General features: G+C 39.9%; 1 protein-coding gene across 2 annotated transcripts in view; it reads right to left on the reverse strand.

The window, feature by feature from the left end:
* BRF1 (BRF1 RNA polymerase III transcription initiation factor subunit) overlaps window positions 1-19130 on the reverse strand; it is a 176537-nt gene that overhangs the window by 33984 nt on the left and 123423 nt on the right. For both annotated transcript variants that reach the window (XM_049828830.1, XM_049828831.1), the window contains 4 exons: window positions 15224-15285; window positions 12926-13007; window positions 12773-12828; window positions 10621-10877 (listed from right to left, as the gene is read on the reverse strand). In XM_049828830.1, the coding sequence (XP_049684787.1) occupies window positions 10621-10877; window positions 12773-12828; window positions 12926-13007; window positions 15224-15285 (457 nt within the window). The remainder of the gene's footprint in view (window positions 1-10620; window positions 10878-12772; window positions 12829-12925; window positions 13008-15223; window positions 15286-19130) is intronic.

Here is a 19130-nt window from a genome sequence, read left to right on the forward strand (position 1 = left end):
AACCAGTCACGTGTTTTAAAGCACCCTGATTTCTGTCTTGCTTCTCCTCACCTCATCATTTGATTCACTGTTGACTTTAATCTCCATTATTAATTCATCAGATGACTGATTGATTCAACTACAGCGTTAATCTGACGATTGTCTCGGTCAACTTCAGCAGCTGTCGTTTTAGTTAGGACTCCAAATTATTTTGTTTCTTTGTTGCTGCAGGATAAAATTCATGCAGAAGTGTGCAAAGCCTTTTTTCTATTAAAAATACCATGTCACCACTCTAGACAGGCAAAGATAACCTTACAAAATAAATATGCCAGCCACTTCATTCCACTTCCAGATTTGTATGCGTGTCCTTCATACTTCAGACCTCAAAACACTCAGATTAAATATGTTGATAATTTCTTAAAAGAACACTATGCTGTAAAGTAGCATATATTTCTTTCAGATAAATACCGCATCTAAAACCGTTTCTGAATAAAGAGACAACAGACTATTAAATACATGCCCAACACTTCTATTCTGTACGGGGCCTGAGAGTGCTCTCAGCGTCCAAGCATCTTCTAGTGCTCCAATTCAGCAAGGCTGCACTCAATTCTGAGTATCGATACAGATTTCAAATCTACCACGCCATGTCACGCTGGGGGCTATATTAGCCTCGTTGTATGTATCCTTTCCCTGCCAGCTATCACAGTCCTGCTTTAACGGAAAGGTTTCCCATCATCTACAGTTTTTGACAGCTGCTGAGAAGGGGTCTGTATGAGAGAAGAGAAGGAGATGGGCTGATCTAGAGCGGGTGGGGAAGTTTCCTTGGTTTCTGCATATCCTAAACATGGCAATGGGTTTGTTCAATCTATCGTTGTGTTGCATTGGAGGAAGGGGAAAACGCTGTGCAGAAATTTCTGACTAACAGTAAATTGGAAATTCAACAACAGAAGAAAAAGTTAAATTTGCTACATATATCTTCCAAGACCACATTTAGAACTTATCTCAGTATGTTTCATCCTATATTTAGTAACAACTGCAGCAAGGTAAAACTGAAATCAGTCAGCACACCAGAAGCATCGCTGGGTAATGGAACAGCACTTGCATAAATGACTAAGTTACAGCACACCGGCCAATTTAAAACTAATTATGTAGATGTTCTTCAATATTATGTGAACAAAAACAGTACTTCAAGTTTTGCAACAAACTGCTATAACTTTTCAATACTTTACCCAGCCATGGTGAAAGAACTGCAGTCATAACCACATAATGACTGCCAGCTATCCGGTCTGGCAATCCGTGCAAACATCAAGATTCAAGAAGCTTCATGTGCCTTCTCTCCTAGTTTGGTTATTAGTCTTGATAAAAATAACTGATGCCATATTTAGTGAGGAAAAGTTAACTTTTTGTTTGTTTTGTTCCTTTTCCTTCAACATTTAATAAATATTCACTGAAGACTCAACTTTGTTTGCACATCTAAAACACATCAGACACACACTTCCCTTGGTTTATACAAAAAAAAATGAGCAGACATATACTGCAAAGATCAACAAGCAGACCCTGCTGGACTAGGGTCAAAGGAAAATCAATTCAGAAACCAACCATTTTCCACCCATGAAAACACAAAGAAATAAATCAGAAAAATCTCCAGACTGAGAACGAGCATTTCACAGCGCTGAAGCACTCTCAGCCGTGACAGCAGGACATGCACCTCTAGGGTTTGATAACAAGAACCATAACACTTCGATCTCTTTGTTTCTTCCCACTCCTCTCACCCCCCACGTCACATACAACTATTTTTGCTAACACGCTATTAAAGTTCAACAGACTGCGCATACATATTTATATTAAGCTCCCATTAGACCTACTGAGTGTAATTTGCAAGAAAAAAGCTCGCAGAGCATTTTCTTATAACCAACCTGAAAATGAGAACATAGATAAACAAGGCGCTCGCAATCCAGCTGTCATATGAAATTATCTTCTGGGCTAAAATTGCTCCTATTTGGTCTTAAAACACAAGATGAAATTATTTCAGACAGTCACAAAAATCCCCTCCGCATTTTTGCGCTGCCCAGCTGACCTCCCCTGGAATCCGATAAGGAGACGATTTTCTTTAGTGGGAGGCGGAAAAGCAATATCCAATTTATATTAAACAAACAAGAAGGTTGCTGTAAAAATAAGGAGACTTGACCTGGGTCTGGGCCAAGAGGTCGAGCCAGATCAATGCCTTTTCGGTTTTGAATTGAAGGCATTCTAATAATCTGGGGTAAATGGAACCAAGCACTGGATTTGGCAGATGCTTGTGACTGCTGAAACAGTCGCACAAGCCTCAATGTGTCCTCACCCAATCTTGAAGGGGTTATTTATGAATATTTCTCAAAGGTTCTCGTAAGTCCAAGTAAATGACAGCTCAGGAACACTCCTCTGTAGTCCCAGCAGACCATGTTCCCTTATCCTTACACTAAACCAAATTTTGACATTAAATGTCTGTACTGTAAAATCTGAATGCTCTTAATGAATGGCGTACAACTAGAGATGATTTGCAGCATCACTGAACTTACAGAAATTGGTACAGTTCACATTGAGAAGGCTTCTTTCTATTATTCTCCTACTATTAAGCTATTCCAGGGGCATTTTTGTCCAATTATATTTTACAGATTGAAAATACAGGTAGGTTAGTTGCTATATTGAAATGTTGGCAATTTATTCCAGTACTCAAAAACTAACAAATCTGAAACTGGGATTCTTAGGAAAAATACTCCATTTTAGTAACATAACAAGCTAGAAAAACTTTGTCCTGGTTTCAGCTGAGATAGAGTTAATTTTCTTTCTAGTAGGTGGTATGGTGTTATGTTTTGGATTTAGTATGAGAAGAATGTTGATAACACACTGATGTTTTCAGTTGTTGCTAAGCAGTGTTTATACTAACTGAAGGATTTTTCAGCTTCTCATGCCCAGCCAGCAAGAAGGCTGGAGGGGCGCAAGAAGTTGGGAGGGGACACAGCCAGGGCAGCTGACCCAAACTGGCCAAAGGGGTATTCCATACCGTGTGACGTCATGCCCAGTATATAAACTGGGGGCAGTTGGCCGGGGGCAGGGATTGCTGCTTGGGAACTAACTGGGCATCAGTCAGTGACTTGTATTGTGCGTCACTTGTTTTGTATATTCCAATCCTTTTATTATTATTATTGTCGTTATTAGTTTCTTCCTTTCTGTTCTATTAAAGTGTTCTTATCTCAACCCACGAGTTTTACTTTTTTTTCCCTGATTCTCTCCCCCATCCCACGGGGTAGGGGGGAGTGAGCAAGCAGCTGCCTGGTGCTTAGTGGCCGGCTGGGGTTAAACCACAATACCTTTAACTTCATTTCTCTTAACTCACTGGCAGAACAGGCGTGAAAGGGGGAAACGATTCTGTAACTCTCCTCCTGCAGGAGGAAGGAAAGGATTGAGGGCTGAAGGAATGAGCTTTTCGGTAACCTCACCCTAACAAACCAATGCTGCGTGACAGAAGAGCGCAGAGCTGCTGGAATAGCTGCCGAAATGACTTGGGAGTCAGCGGCAGCAGCAGGTCCTGCAGCAGCAGCACCCGTACGGCCAGACTCTGCGGGCTGGGGCTGCGAGCTGTGCCGGGCGATGGCTGGAAAGGAGCTCCTTACTCAGTGGTGCGGAGCACAGCCGTGAGAAACACTATCCATACATGTTTCAGCGTTTAATATGCCCATATTTTCAGGGGTATCGAGCCCATCAGATGTGGAAGAAAAATGCTGTCATTGGTATCAGGGGGAATTGATCTTCAAAATAGCCTGAGTAATCAGAATAAACATCAAATACTGACAATCACCTGCCAGCTTCTGGAAGGATGGGTTTGGGGAGCTGTTTTTTCTTTTTTTTGTTGTTTTTTTTGGGAAAAAAATAATTCTTTCCCCATCCCTCTGTTCTATCTCAGTGCCAAGAGAAATGAATTTGAGGGTTAAGGGATAACCTGCCGCACCATTCCTTGGACAACGTGCTAGCTCCTGCCTCCCAAATCTTTCGGTGGCATTTGCTTAACTCCGTGTCTGCTCAGGAGCATGGTACTACACACACAAGAAACACATTTTTCCTCCTGTGTCCTCGCTTAATGAAGAAGGAAAGACTGCTGGTCATCACATTTCAGTGTTCAGAAGTTAAAAACACACACTCATTTTAAAACATGTTGGGTCAGATACATTTCTTTCCAGTTCTTGCCTCTGATTTATCTCCTTATTATAAAAGGCTTCTTAGCTCATATGAACAGCAGTAACCTGCAGCATTAGCCAGGTTACAACATTACTACAGGCTTTACTAGATCAACTCCTCAAATCAACTGTGAACAAGTAAATGCATGTGTCAGCTCCTTTCAAGGTCATTCGTAAAGCTCTTCCCTGTCCAGCTAACTTTAATAAGGAGATGCATGCCCTGAAAAGCAGAACTTTGGAAGTCTTGAATTCATTTTTTCTTGGCTTTGCTTTTTGTAAATAAAATACTAAGCATAATTTGTATAAGCTTGTCCCTCTAAAAGTTACAAGACTGGAAAATACTGGTAAGATTTATTTTAAGTGGAGGTACTTATCAAATGTCACCGTTTTCCTGTTCAAAATGACTAATCATTCTGATTAACCTTTGATTTAAATGATTATATACCACAGCAAAGCACAAACATACATAAAATTACACTCCAAAGAAATTCTCAAAGCGCAGATCACATAAGAAAACAGTTATGTCAAAGCGGTTAGAGAATGTATTTACCACGTACGCAGTATTCAAACCAAAAGCTGACTCCACATGCTCAACGGGAAGGCTCCCACCACGTGTACATTCATACCCAGGAATCACAGCCTAGTTAATCCCGTAGCCAACATGAGATTGCTTCCAGAGGAAACACCAAAAATACCAACCAAATAATAATAAAGCTATAGAAGAAACTCCTAACTACCACCTCAATAAGTACTCCCAGTATCTTCTGCAAGGAATTTTATCCCAGGCAGGAAATCGGTGCTAGTACTTTAGTCACATATAAAAAGAGGACCTGAAGCAGCACAAGACGAGAAATAAAATTTAATACCTCACTTTGAGTAAATACACTTGAATTCCAAGCCATGTAACATACTCCAAAGTAGAGAGAGAAAACCAGGATATCAAAAGTAAATTAGACAAAGAGCTGAAGGCAATTCTGAAAAATAAAAATACATGGTGGAAAAATTAAAGCATATAAAATCACTCTTAAGATCCCATCTCAAAGGGCTGATTTGTACAGAGAATGCATACCACTAAGGTTAGCATGGAAAAGATGCTCTCTCAAAAGCTTTGTATCTGCCAAACACGGGGACTTCAGACACCCAGGAATCCCTCGGATTATTTAAACTGAGCTTTGTTTCATGCCGTTTTGGATTGATCTAATTAATCTGGAAAACATGAGCTCATGCTCCTCCCTGCCACAAATACCAGTCTCATAATGTAAAATAAACTAAAAATATTGTACATTAAAAAATCTGTTTGCTTTGGGTTTATAAAAATAAATTATAAGCCACGGCCAATGTAGAATAAGCCTTCGGGACAATCAGACCCGCAGCTCAGCACTCAGCACACCACCTCCACCCGCCGAAACAATAAAACTACAAATAAAGGGATTATCGTTATCAATAATCCTGGATGACAGGGAAACAGGTGATTAGGGCCTTCCTCCCTCCTTATGCCCCAGGTGAAAGAAATACAGATTCTGCTGGACATCAGCAGTATCAACAAGAGAAGACAAAGTCTTCAGGCTGGGTGTGATAAATAGCACCCCATGCCCCCTCCCCCCCATAATTTTACCAAAAATAATCTGGCAAAGCCAACGAGATCAAAACAAACTTCCACCTTACAGAGTGACATGCACATTCTGGACACCAGAAAGGGCCGCCTGTAAACGAGGGTGGGAGCTGGGATTGTCAGGCTCCTCCAAAGCACCTAAATTAGGCTTCTGCCCGTATTTTACGCCCCTGGGGGAATGTGATTCCAATAGAGCCAAGAAAGTACCAAGTAATTTATCAGGTTAAATGAGATGTCAAATGCTAGGCTGTAGGAAAGTATTACGTACATTCTCCTTAATAATCAAGGGGATTTTTCTGGGGTCATGACACCCATTGAAAAGCCAACAAAAATGTAGCCAGAGCAGATGCTAATTGAAAGTGGGCATCCCAGGGCAGGACCTTGAGCAGCAGAACAAGTCCCTGGTACTGCAAACGCACCGTTCACAATATCCAGATTCCATGGCTCCAAAGCACAGGTAGAGCCACATGCCAACGTCTACTAGCAAAATGGATAGTCGATAAATACAAGTGAGACCGCGGAGAGAATTTGGAGGTGAATTTCCAAATCTAATCAAATCCGAGATCTCTGCCAAGGGCTTTTGTCATATTCCTAGCAGGCATGATTTGGTTTTCTATTATATATTCATATGCTTCCATTCAGAACAACCTTGTTTCATTACAACGGATTCAGCTGTGTTTCACAGTCCTGCTTCATTTCTTCCAAGGCAAATTCTTCAGGAGATTAACTTGACACATTTACTCCCCCGATAATATATCCTGTCTTTTCTGATATCATTACCAATTTCAAGCACATAGCAATAAATAGGCTTAAAATTTTTAAAAAGTAGCGACTTGAAAGCTTTCTTGTTCCTACATTTTCTTGGTACAACACATTTCACTTCACAAGTAATGTAGTAAGATTTAGCTCAAGTAAATATAAAATAAATTATTAAGCTTCTAACCAAAAGCTTCCAGTCCTAAAAACCCTCTTTATTGGACTTGAAGATCTCCAGCGCACAGCACAGCTCTAACTGGAGTTCAGGTTTTAAGTAGTTCGAAGTGGCAATTGTTCTTTTCTAGGAGTTCGACATATTATTCTTATGCTTCATATGCACAGAAGACATTAGTGAAAATAAACTGTGCAACTGGTAATTGAAATTAAAGTTGCAACATCTATTATGGTAACATCCACTGTGTCATATCTCGAACACACAGAGAATGAAATGGCTTTTACGTATGAAACACCAATCGTGATACCCACTGGAACAAAAATGCATTAAGAAATGTAATGAAATACATTTACACAACATAAAATTCCCTAAAATTACTTACATTGTCATTACTAGTCTTCTACCATCTTTACAAATACAATAAGTAAAAAAACCCAGTATAATTCTGGGAGATGTGTCTGAGAAAAACGTCTTTTTCCAAAACTCAAAAAGTTGCACAGCATTCACAGTAAAGAAACCTGCTCAAAAATCCCATTTGCTTCTGAAAATATTGATGTATATAATGTATACTTAATCTAAAAAGGAGAGATCTGCAAGATCTTTGGAAGAATTCTTTGAAAGTATCTTCCTAACAGTATTTCAGAAAATACCAACCACTTCTGAGATTTCAAAATTAGGATTTTCTATGAAAACTAGATAAACTATATCGTCTTCAGAATCCAAGTAACCATTAAGTCATTATAGTAACAATAAAGCTATATTAATAAAGGGCCACCAACTGAAAGAATATCCAGTTTAAGCATGCTCCTGGGACAGTGCTTAGCATTCCAGCTCTTTATAAAGTTATTGCAAATCAACAACTTTTTACAAGACTGTAAAATTTGCTTACCATTATCACATCAGTAAACAAAAGCTTTTTCAATATTTTAACTGATTAACACTGTAACTGCTACTTTATGTCATATTAAAAAAACAAAAACCACGCAGAGACTGCACCATGTCTGGCTGGGGTAACCATTTTTTTTTACAGATAATCTGAAGTCCTCTATGCAGAAATAACAGCACAGAGTGTTTTATAGCAAGGGGCAATTAGAAAGATGGAGATGAAGATCAACTTCCTATTTCCAGGGTGCTACATACTGTATATGAAGATGATTTCTATGACACGACAAACAGCTGCATTATCTGTCCAAACCTGGTGAGGTATGTAAAATCTTGGCTGGCACAAGGAAAGCAATAAAGATACTTATTTATTACAAAAAATAAAATAAAATCTACTTTCCTAATTTTATACCTTTACAGGAGCGCTGCTTTAATCACCAAGAACAAGTATTCCTTTCCTAGCCTGTAAAGCTCCCTGTAACTTGGTAGTGGTATCTTCTAATTGGGATCAAGACTAAATCAGTAGCTCTTTAAAATCTGACTATAACTCAGATGAACTAAAGGACCTCATCAAAGCATGGTTATGCAAGGTGCTACTGCAGTCATACGCAGCTTACTAAACATTTAAGACATATAAACACGCAGGACTGTAAATCACTACAAACCCAAATGGTTAGCAAGATCTCTGCAAATGCCTCCTGGAGAAAGATACATTATGTGCTTCATTCATTTTCTAATGAGCAGTGCTCAGGGTTTTTATTATTATTAATTGCATATAAATTACCATGATTTTTGTATCACTGGGTAAGTATTTAGCCATTCACCTCTCAGAGGAACAATGCTGAACAAAGGCAATGAATGCATGGCATATAAGAACAATGCAGAACACAGAAATTTATGCATGCGATTTAAAAGGCATGGCATTTAGACTACTAGCAAAAAAATCAAAAGTATGTCATAAATCTTTAATTGTAAGAAAAAAAAGCCCAGCTAATGGTTTGCCAAGTCCTTGATATTATTGAAGCAGGAACACTGCCTACTTTGGGAGTGCAAAATCTTCCTAAGTCACATATCTGCATGTATCCCCAACCTCCTCTGAAGTTCTGCTGCAAAATTCATTGTATCCGAGATCTGCTAATCATCATCAGGAAACTCTTGTTATGCATCTTAAGGACGTACTTTAGGCTCTCAAGAGGAAAAATAAACATGTTTTATTAGCTGCTTTTGGAAAATACTGATTTGTATTTATTTAGAAACCTTTTCAAGTTGCACCACTGTTAAATTAAATATTTATGGCATGATTTTCCAAAGAGTTTAACACCTGTTAAGAGTTTAATATGCTGACTTCAACAGGAGCTCCGAGTGCCCAACATTTCTGCAAACCTCAGAAGCGACAAGGTTCGGATGCGGCAAAGCAGCTCGAGTGTGGATGTTACTGCTGAGCTCTGAAATGCAACTGGGATCCTTACCGGCCCCTACTTCCCATCGCAGCATTGCATTTCAGACAACTGAATCAGCTATATTTTTACTAGAAATACCAGAAATACGATTCATTAATACCTGTTAAATCCAAATAAAGCATAGGCTAAATGCTGTTAGTTAATCCTCAGTGTATCTTCACTCTCCTTCATTAGTGGAAAACTTATGCGCTTGGGTCATTAGACATCACCTTAAGTAGCAACTTATAGAGGAGACTAAAATCCACAGCAAGTCAAGAACCAGAAAGCAAAGCTGTTGATATTAAGGGTGAGAAGTTGAACAAGGATGAAGCTATCTTGGTAAAATACAGAATAAAGAAGGTACAGCAGAGAAAGAAAAGATGCTTGGTACATTGCAAAACCTGTATCCCGGTGACAGTGGGGCCAGCAGCACGGTCTTCAGTTTTGGCTGAGAAGCCAAATGCCAAATGCCAAAGCCAAAGCTTGGCTGTCAAATGAAGTCAGAATAAGGGGTTGGGTCTAGTCATCCTTATTTTGCTTAGCTTCTGAGGGATGTGCGCTTACTAACCCTCCCAGCTTCACGTTTTTAGGAATCCTGTGTCTCCCGTTCTTGCACGACTGGATGATTTCTTGCACCTTGTGGCTGGCTGCCCTCCTGCCCTCCCTGGTCCTTTACCCAGTTGCAACACATGCCTAAATCTGAACTATGATGCAAAGACATCATCTTGCGTTTCAGAATTAAAATACCTAAATTTACTTGTGGCATTTGGCCTATACTTCTGGAAGCAAAAAACCTATGTCTTGTAGGCAGTGAATAAATAAATAACACCTAAATAAGAAATTACTACATATAGACACAATTCAAATGATCACCCAAAATGATTTCATAAACTGAAGATGAATAACATAGTTGAATATTGCAGATAGGACACATCAATCTCCTTTCATACTTTACAGCACGCTACAAATCTGCCCAGCAAGTCGAATATTTTACTCATTAAAATAGTAGCTTTCATCACACTATAAAACATTTGCAAATGCAGACCAGAAAACCCGACAAGCGTATTTACTGTAAAGCTTTATATTTGTGTCATCAATTAACAACAAAAGTTTGGAATAAAACTAAAATAAAAGCTAATCAAAACAGCTAGCTGTCAAAACAGATGGGAACTGTATTTTTCAAATCAAGCAAAAAGCCAAAGCTTTCGAATGTTTAGTGTCGTGTCAGCTGATACAGACAACTTAGAAAGGAAGGACAGCAAATGTCAGGATTACATGAAGAAAAGGTGTCCCCAGCTGAAAGATTCACGTTTATGAATTTCCATTGATTTTTATTTTTTTTTTCTTTTTTTTTGCTTCAGGATGATTAACTTGCACCAAAGCAGACCTCTGATACATGAACTATAAATAAGGTGTCGCCACGACACTGCAGGCAAAATAAATAAAAACAGAGCCCCGACATTATTTTAGCCTCAAACAAATGTTTCAGTCCCTACATTGTCTGGCTCAGAAAGATACATAGACAGTCTCACAGACAGAGATATAAATGAACAATTGCAGTACCTTTTTCCCACACTGTTTACAGGGTTGGCTATATTCCTACTGGCAATAGATTTTCTTCTTGACAGCTTCTTGGTGTTGGTGCTGTCATCAGTGCTGTCATCCTCTTTCTTTGGTGTGTTACTTCCTTTGCTGTTCAGGTCCCTTAGCACATTATAATTAATTTTACTTGAGATTTTCTTCTGTTCTAACATCTTTTCAATTGCCTCTCCTGCTGTGCTGGCTTGAATTGGCTCCCGCTTCTTTGCAGATTTCTTTGGCTTAATTAAAATATAAAATTAGTGATGTAGATACAAACAAAGTTTCCGTGAAGCAGAAGGGCGAGCTGCAGTTCAGCAGTCCTGGCTCAGGTGCTGCTGATGCGGGGATGCAGGCGATGTGGCCGCACTAAGCCAGCACTCCCTCTCCTGCCACTCAACGGGACCGAGAGGTCTCTTTTCTCCGAGAGGTAAGTGGTCGCTTTTTGCCAAATGCCCACACGGTTTATTACAGATTCTTTACTTAATATTTGCAATGCTGCCAAAGAAGAAACACGGGCCGTTTCTCACGCATGAAAAAAAGAGAAGGGAGTGAACTCCTGTTACAGGAACGAGAACCCTGATAGCATCACCCAGCATGGAAATAAAGAAATTCCCCTGCTAAAATGGCCTTTAAAGTTAGAGTCAAGCTGGGTCACGACTCCCCTAAGCACTGACAACTCCGTATCGAAACTGCAATGGTATTTTACATCAAGTCTGAATGCAGCGTGGGAGAGCATCTACCCAACTCCTCCTCCACACTGAAAAAGGCCAAGAATATTAGCCGCAGCTTTCCAAGCGTGGACCGGCATGAACGCCGACGGATAGGAAGCAGGAGGCTGCAGACACACAAGCACAGCGGCAATGTCACCTGCAACCGCCCTGCCCAGGCAAACGCTGCAAGCCCCAGCCCAGCGTCGCGCTGCGGAGGCTAACGCCGTGCAGAGCCAGACAGAGAGAAATGACACCGGAGAACATTTCTAGCCATGTCCCATGCCTGGGTAGGTACGGGGAAAAAAACCAACAAAAAACCCCCACCAACCTCTGTTTCTCATTTGACATTTTCCTTTTCAAAGGAAGGTTTTAACACCAAGCTCTGCAGGAGATTTATTTTTTAATGGATAATAGCCCCTCTGTTTACCTACATGGGTCAAGTGCTACCTTGAAATTGGAAAGCACTAGATTAATCAAGTTCTATTCGAGCTGTCAGAAACGATACAGAGTTAGAGAAAAACTCTTGTGTTGCCCGAACAAAAAAGCGGGTGTTTGGGCTACTTGGCGGTGCAAATGAGTTACACAATTTTGAAAATTGCTGGTAGACTGCCACGTCTGCGTAAGTGCGGGATGAATGAGAAACTCTGAAGCATAAAACAGTATTTCATTGTCTGGTTTTGTTTTTATTGTTGAAATACCTAGGGGAAGTAGGAAACTCTGTCTTTTGCATTAGTCGGAAAAAAAGATAGAGGATATGCGCACTAAAAACTAACATGGATTTTCGTTGCGTGTGGAAGATTTGACTTGTCACTTGCTCAATTACACAAAATACTAATGCCATAAATCGTGAATATACGGCCAATTAGGCTGCTTTAAACTGCTAAACATGGAGACAGGACATGCCATTTGTTAACATAACTGTCGCATTCTTTATGAAAGGTAGAACAAAATATTCCTTCAAGTGACTGTAACAAGGATCTATTCAGTTCTTCATAAAGAAATCATTATTGTAAGAGCAAAGAAAGCTACTGAAGTTATGGCAAGTACAAACAAATTCCCCATGCACACATTAAAAAAAAAAAAAAAAAAAAAAAGAAAAAAAGGCATGTCTTAAGACCTGTATTTAAATAAGCAAGCAATTAGGACAGCAATCATAAATGCAAAGAGCTAGCTCTGACTTTGCCATGCACAGAATTTTCTCATAATAGTAATTTAAAATAAAAGTTTGGGCAAGAAAGTGTTTTACTCACCACCTGAAAAATTACAGCCTTGTAATTCAATAACAGGTAGAGATACAACAGCTTTTGCTCGTTTAGTGGTGACCTGTACCATTATGCCCATACATCCTACATGGAGTTGATCAGCAAATGTAATGAATTTCCAGGACATTTTCAAACAGACACAATTAGCACACAGTTTAATACCTTGTGTTCCTTATAAATCCCAAGTTCTTTCTCTTTTGCTATTCTTGCTTCCTTTTCTGAAAGATGACAAAAGGGTAACCAGCATGAAGATTACACAGACTGCATATTTTAGCAACACCGGCCAAAAGGAGAATTTCAGTCCTATATACTTACCTTTTTGTTCCTTCAAGTAATCTGCATTTTCTTTCATCCACAGTTCTGCTTTTATCTGAGCTTCTGTTTCGTTAAGTATATACTAAAAGACAAAACAAGTTTATCTACTTTCAGAAATCAACTTGAAAACCATAGAGCAAAACTGAATTGAAAAACCACTGGCAAGGTCAATTCACATTCCGTTTTTAAAAAAACATTAATAAAAGAAAACATGACTGCGATGTGACACTCAGAGAGCATTTCTAGTAACTTCTGAAGCTGGAAAAAACCAACATGTTTTCAAAAAACAGCGCTTGGTTTCCAAACTATGATGGGGTGGCCAAAAACCATCCAGGACTCATTGTACGTGGTCTGTAATTAACCTAAAATGATCCTGGGTTTAAGATCTTTTTCAGATGATAGAAGAGGGTATCATGACAACATGATCGTCTGCAAGTAATTCTGTGTGTTGATGGTGGTCTGTAATTCAAAACAGTATGGGAACCATTGCCCTGTGTTACCAAAACAGAAACATGTGTCTTCCGAGTAGGTTTCTGCAAAGGTTTAGGCACAGTTACTGAGATTATTAGTTCAATGGCCACATCTGTGTGAATGAAACCAGCTTAGATTGCTGGAGCTTTAGTCGTCTGCATTTCAGAGAGTTGGGAGTAACCACATGTAGGCTTTTTTCAGTTAACTCCACTTAGTCTTGGTAACATCATTAGTAGGTGTGGAGCTGTAAAACACATCTAGAACTATTCAGATGGATTACAGAACTAAACAAACAGGCAGGTAGCAGGCAGGCTGGCAAGTTGGTAGATAGTTCTCCTCTTCAATTACTTAAATGTAAAAATAAACCCAGTATTCAGCACAACTGTTCATGAAACAAAAGTTCTCTACAGCTGATGCTGTTTGGGACTAAAGAACTTCCGCAGAACGGAGAAGACAAATTGGGTCATCCTTCATGAACAAGACACTTTATTTTTAAGCAGCAGACCTAAGACTTGTAAAATGATGTTTAAGGGCAAGAAAAACAATTTGAGATTTCTCCATCTTATGGGTTTAGGCATTTGAGATTTTCTCTGAAGTAAAATGTATATATAGGATTTTATGAGAAAAATAACTCCAGTCAAATGAAACTAATGCAAGGAGGAGTCCTTCCTCCGAGGGCAAACAAGGCAAGCAAACAGCTGTGCAAGTCCTGGTTTATCAGACCAATATTTTTATTCTTTCATCTGCTTCTATTAAAAGTGAGCCATAATAGTAAAACTTGCTTCCTCCTAGCTCAGTTATCCATCCTTCTTACACTTTTAGAGAGTTCATAATCTTGGGCTTACAATATTACAGTCTATTGCAATGGAAACGAACATGAGGTCATAAAAGCAGAGTTATGACCTCATCACAGAGCCTAGGAGGAGGAGAAAATGTGCTTGCTCTTCCCCCATGATTGTTTAAATTATGGACCAGCTATATTGAAAACCTTCAGCCTCCCCGCTCCCTCCATACCACGTCTGCTTGATTCACAAGACCCTTCCTAACGCCCAGCCTAGCAAAAACCACTTCATGGCTGAAGTCAAGCTCAGCATTTTCCTGCTCCTTCATCCATCGCCAACAACGTTCTGCAGATCAGTAACTTATACACGACCTCACCGCTCTCAATGATTTTCTACCCCAAAAGGAGTTTTCAGCATTGGCATTATCTGTTCAAATTACACTTTAAACCAGCGTGGCGGCTGGAGAGGGCATCAGGCTCAAAGTCAGGGGAGCCGGGCTCTGTCGCGTGTTCATGCGTTGACCTGCTGTGTAGCCTTCAACAAGCCGTCTTCCACAGCTGGCTGGCTGTCATATTCAGGCTATACGGTAAAGGGTATCTTTCACTGCCACACAAATAATAATAAATCCAGAAAACGTTACAGAAATCTTTGAAAGAACACAGAAGCTGTACATGCTGGTTTTATGGTTTGGTTTCCATGGCAGCCTTCTATGTTGAATATATCTTAACTAAATAATTAATTTAGAACTCCACCAAACTTTTAAAAGTCCTTCTTCAGAATAAAAGACATTCTAAAACATAATTATTCCAGCATGGTAAGAGTGAGCAGCAGCAGCAGTCTCATATATGTATAACTTGGGCAAGGAACACCAAATTCACAGGCTTGCATGAACATTAGTTTTGATCTCAGATCACCGAAATCACTCAAACCTCTCTATGGATCAGAGTGAAGAGGCAGGGAGGGGAGAGGATAAACCAGATCAGAACCATTTTGTCTTTCTCAGATATCCAAATGAAGAGACACCCAGAATAAGAGGACACCTTACCCGATCTATTTCACTGTCGTCGATCCCACTCAGATCTAATTCACCATCTCCTGTATTCTCACCTACAGAAAAGAACACATTTTAATCAGGAAGATGTTTCTTCAGAATCTATCGCAATTCAAGTTCTATGGTAAAGTTAACGATCATCCTTCAGAGATTTGCATTCTTCCACGTCCATCCAGGAGGTTTAACGCGTTGCTGAGTATTTTCAATATGGGCGCACATGCACACACAAATTCACCACACTGTGTTCATTTAACATTCAGGAATCAGCACAGTCTTCTTCAGTACTAAAAATCTGTCAGACACTTCCAGTTGCCTTTTTTTCCCCCATTTTAATTTACAGCCACAAATGTTCAGCAGGAAGCTGAGGAAACCATTTTAAAAAGGTGGCCCTTTTTCTTTCATCGTAACATGAATTTCTCTGTCAGAGCCTATAGGTCAACAATTTATCCGTAAATTATGACTTCGAAAATATTTTCTGTTTTCAGGGAAGCAATGTGGACCAGTGAATAACACATCATGCCAACAGTCATATCACAGCTTTCTTCTTGATTCTGATCTATCATCATTTGAACCACTTACCTCATACCAGTTCTGTAAAAAGACGTGTATTAGTTTTTCTATCTGTAAAATGGGAATTATTAAAATATTTCCAAATTTTAAAGTAACTTTTAAAAGCTACGGGAGGGTCTAGAAAATAATGATTTTCTGTAATTACAATTTCACTATCATTTTTTCTAGTTTTGTATTTATTAAGACTTCTGAAAACAAAGGTTTTTAATATTCTATTCATTAAAAAGCGTAACAGCACAGAACTGAGTCCTAATTTGGGACTGGCACAGCATACACCAGCAAAACCTGATTTTCCACATCACATTAATGTACAGTAGTAATACAATATTAATGTAGTCCAGGTAGAGAAGGAAACAAATTATTCAACAAAGACTTATGCTGGGAAATGAAACCATCTTCTTGGTCATTTCCATTATATCTAATCAAGACTAGACAAGTGATGACCTAACCAGCTTACTTGCAGAAAAAACCAAAACAATTAAGTTTCAACAATCTGCAATAACAAATTAAAACCAAAATGGTGCGGAACAGTTTGGCACCTTCATGATTCCTGCTCCCCAGTCCTGGGGATGTGCCTCCCCACAAACCAAGACCTTTGAATGGTTTGATCCCCAGTCTGGTGCTTTCTCACGGAGCAGAGCTGGACCGGCGGAGGGGGAAGGCAGCTGCAGCTTTTTGATCCAGCGGCAGGTTATGGCTACGCAGAGCCTCGAGGAGTACCAAATGGTGAAGACAAGCAAAGGTAGGAATTACGAGCATTCCCAGAAGATACAAACGATGCTCTGCTTGGCAAAACTCAGGAGTTTAAACCAGTTGCCTGAAGTGGGTGAAATCACAGGGCCAGGAATCCAACCAAAACACCTGGTCAGGAATGAAGGCTCTGCTTCTTGAGGTGGTGCAAAGGCTCTAGCTGCTCAACTCAACAGATATTTACTGGTATCGGACACCAAGCGCTTACAAATGTCTTTTCAAAATCCACCTTAACAACCAACAGAAAGTTTTAAACTTTCCATACCAAGTCATATGCGAAATAGGTTTCACCCCAAAGAAAATGTCCCATCACAAGGAGCAGCATAATACTGTGCTTTGAGTCTTTTTTCTGAAATTTTCTCATAAACATAATATCAACTTTACCAATTCAGATAATCTGATGCTAGTATGACTGAAAAGGCCTTAAGGAACATTTCTCATTGCCGTTACATTTGGAAACTAACTGTACTTTAGCCCCAGGCACCAGATTTACTTTACATCCTTCCCCCCCCCTCCCCCCAATACTTTAGAGGTGTAAAAGATCTTATAACAACTATATCACTGTTCAGTACATGTGCTTTTCCTCTGGTCCGATCTCTATGTAGTGCAGTAAGAGCAGAACTTTCCACACCAGGGCCACCAGTTCCTCGTGCAGGCACCCCACGACCAGGCAGCCGGGGATGCGACCCAAGGACATGGCAAAGGACGCTCTGGCTGGAGGCTGGAGAGGAAAAACGAGGTGACAAGATGCATCCCGGTGGTTTGCTGCCTCTTTAATATAACTCACTGGAATTTTTTTAGCAAATCGTAATCACACAAAGCGCAGAGAGGAATCGCTGTATGCCACATCACCCACGGGAGTCCAGGGTATTCTGCAAAACAGCATTACACGTCTCTCCTGCTGGAGCCGAGATATAAATTTCCAGGGAGAAAAATGCTTAAATATCCACCAAGGAAAGGAGTAAATACTGTAGTCTAGTGTCTGAGATGCCTTCCCAGGAGACTGTCCACCTGGGCCCAAGAAACGTTACATGACACAAAATAAAATAGCTCGACAGCAGAGCGTAAAAGTGCCCAGGCCAGAATAACCTGTCTCCTAGGTTGGAAGGAGTTTGTACAGAAATGGGACTCGAACTGTGTCTCCCATTTTCTGGGTAAGCACTTTAACCACTGAGCTGTAGGAAAGAAGGGGGCACGGTCTCCCCCTTCTTTATGTTATCTACCTTTTGTTTCCTCAAGTTATTTGGGGGAAAACCCCCCAACTTTCAACTTGGTTTATCTGAACAAAAAGAAGAGTCTTTGTTTTTTTTCATATTCATTGCACCGGATAAACTAAGATATCAGCTTGGAATTAGGGACAAAGAAAAAGGGAGCCAACCTCAAAAACCACCAGGAAGTTCTGAAAATTGCAGGCTAGAAAAATCAAAATTTGGAAGTGGTGACAGAACTATTCTGGACTCAAGTCACTGCTCAACTTTACATAAAATTCTGCGCATCCCAAAATTATTTGTTGCATAAACTGCCACAGCATCTTAAGAACAATAAAAATACCCACTGAAGTCAAGCTGGCACTGCTTTTATTCATCATTAAACACCTCACTCCTCCTATACCCTGCTATATTTTTGGATCAGAGGTTTAAAATTTAGTATGTCACAGTACAGTAGGTGTCTGTTCCCTTATACAGCCCTAATATGCCAGACTGAAAATGATGTAATTTCAGGCACCATGAACAATTTCACATGTCATTTTAAATATAACTTGTTACTGAATTAGGTGCCAGTTTTTCTCATTGGATCAATTAGCAACGGGGACGGAAAACTCATTCTCCAACTGGTAAATTGCAGAGAAGAATCCAGAAGCAAGTTACACATAATAAGCATTTCTTAGACCCCATAACGGCAGTAGAGGGAGTAATTGCAGGATATCCCTCTGCCTGCAAGTCGTCCTTTTTCCTGCCACGGCGATAGGCATTCATTAAATGCAAGGGTTTTTTCAGAAGAGAAGGTGCCTTCAAATCCCTAGTTTAACACTTTCACTGAGAAAAAAAATACCTGTTTTGTTACAGAATTCCAATTCAAAACAGAAGACATCCGTTTTGATCTGAAAATTTCCACGGCAATCGTTTCCAACATGAGTAGACCCCACCAGCCATAAATATCCGTCTGCTCGATGTTATACGGCTCACTCCAGGGCACAGAAAGTAAACCCCTTGCTTTTTTATATACCAGAAAGATCTTCCCAGCTGCTAAACTTTTCAAAACAATTTCTAAATGATCATTTTCTCTCTTATTAAAAGGGCCGAAATGAAATGTTCGACAAAATAAAAACACAGATGTAGCCAACATCTGGTCCAACCTCTTAAAAGCTTATTTAAAAGCAGTAGCATCACGTGGCACAGCTCTTAGACATCGTGGATTTCTTCTGTTAAGAAAAACAACAACTTTACTGCAGGGCACAGGCAAAAAAATAAGTTGGGGGTTAAAAACAACAAACCCACCCCCTGCCCCAATCCAGTTCTTAAATGCAAGTACCGTCAGGAAAAGCACAGAGCAAGGCAGCGAGGAGCAGCCTACTCCATCC

This window comes from Accipiter gentilis, chromosome 25, assembly GCF_929443795.1.
Source record: "Accipiter gentilis chromosome 25, bAccGen1.1, whole genome shotgun sequence".
Taxonomy (NCBI): domain Eukaryota; kingdom Metazoa; phylum Chordata; class Aves; order Accipitriformes; family Accipitridae; genus Astur; species Astur gentilis.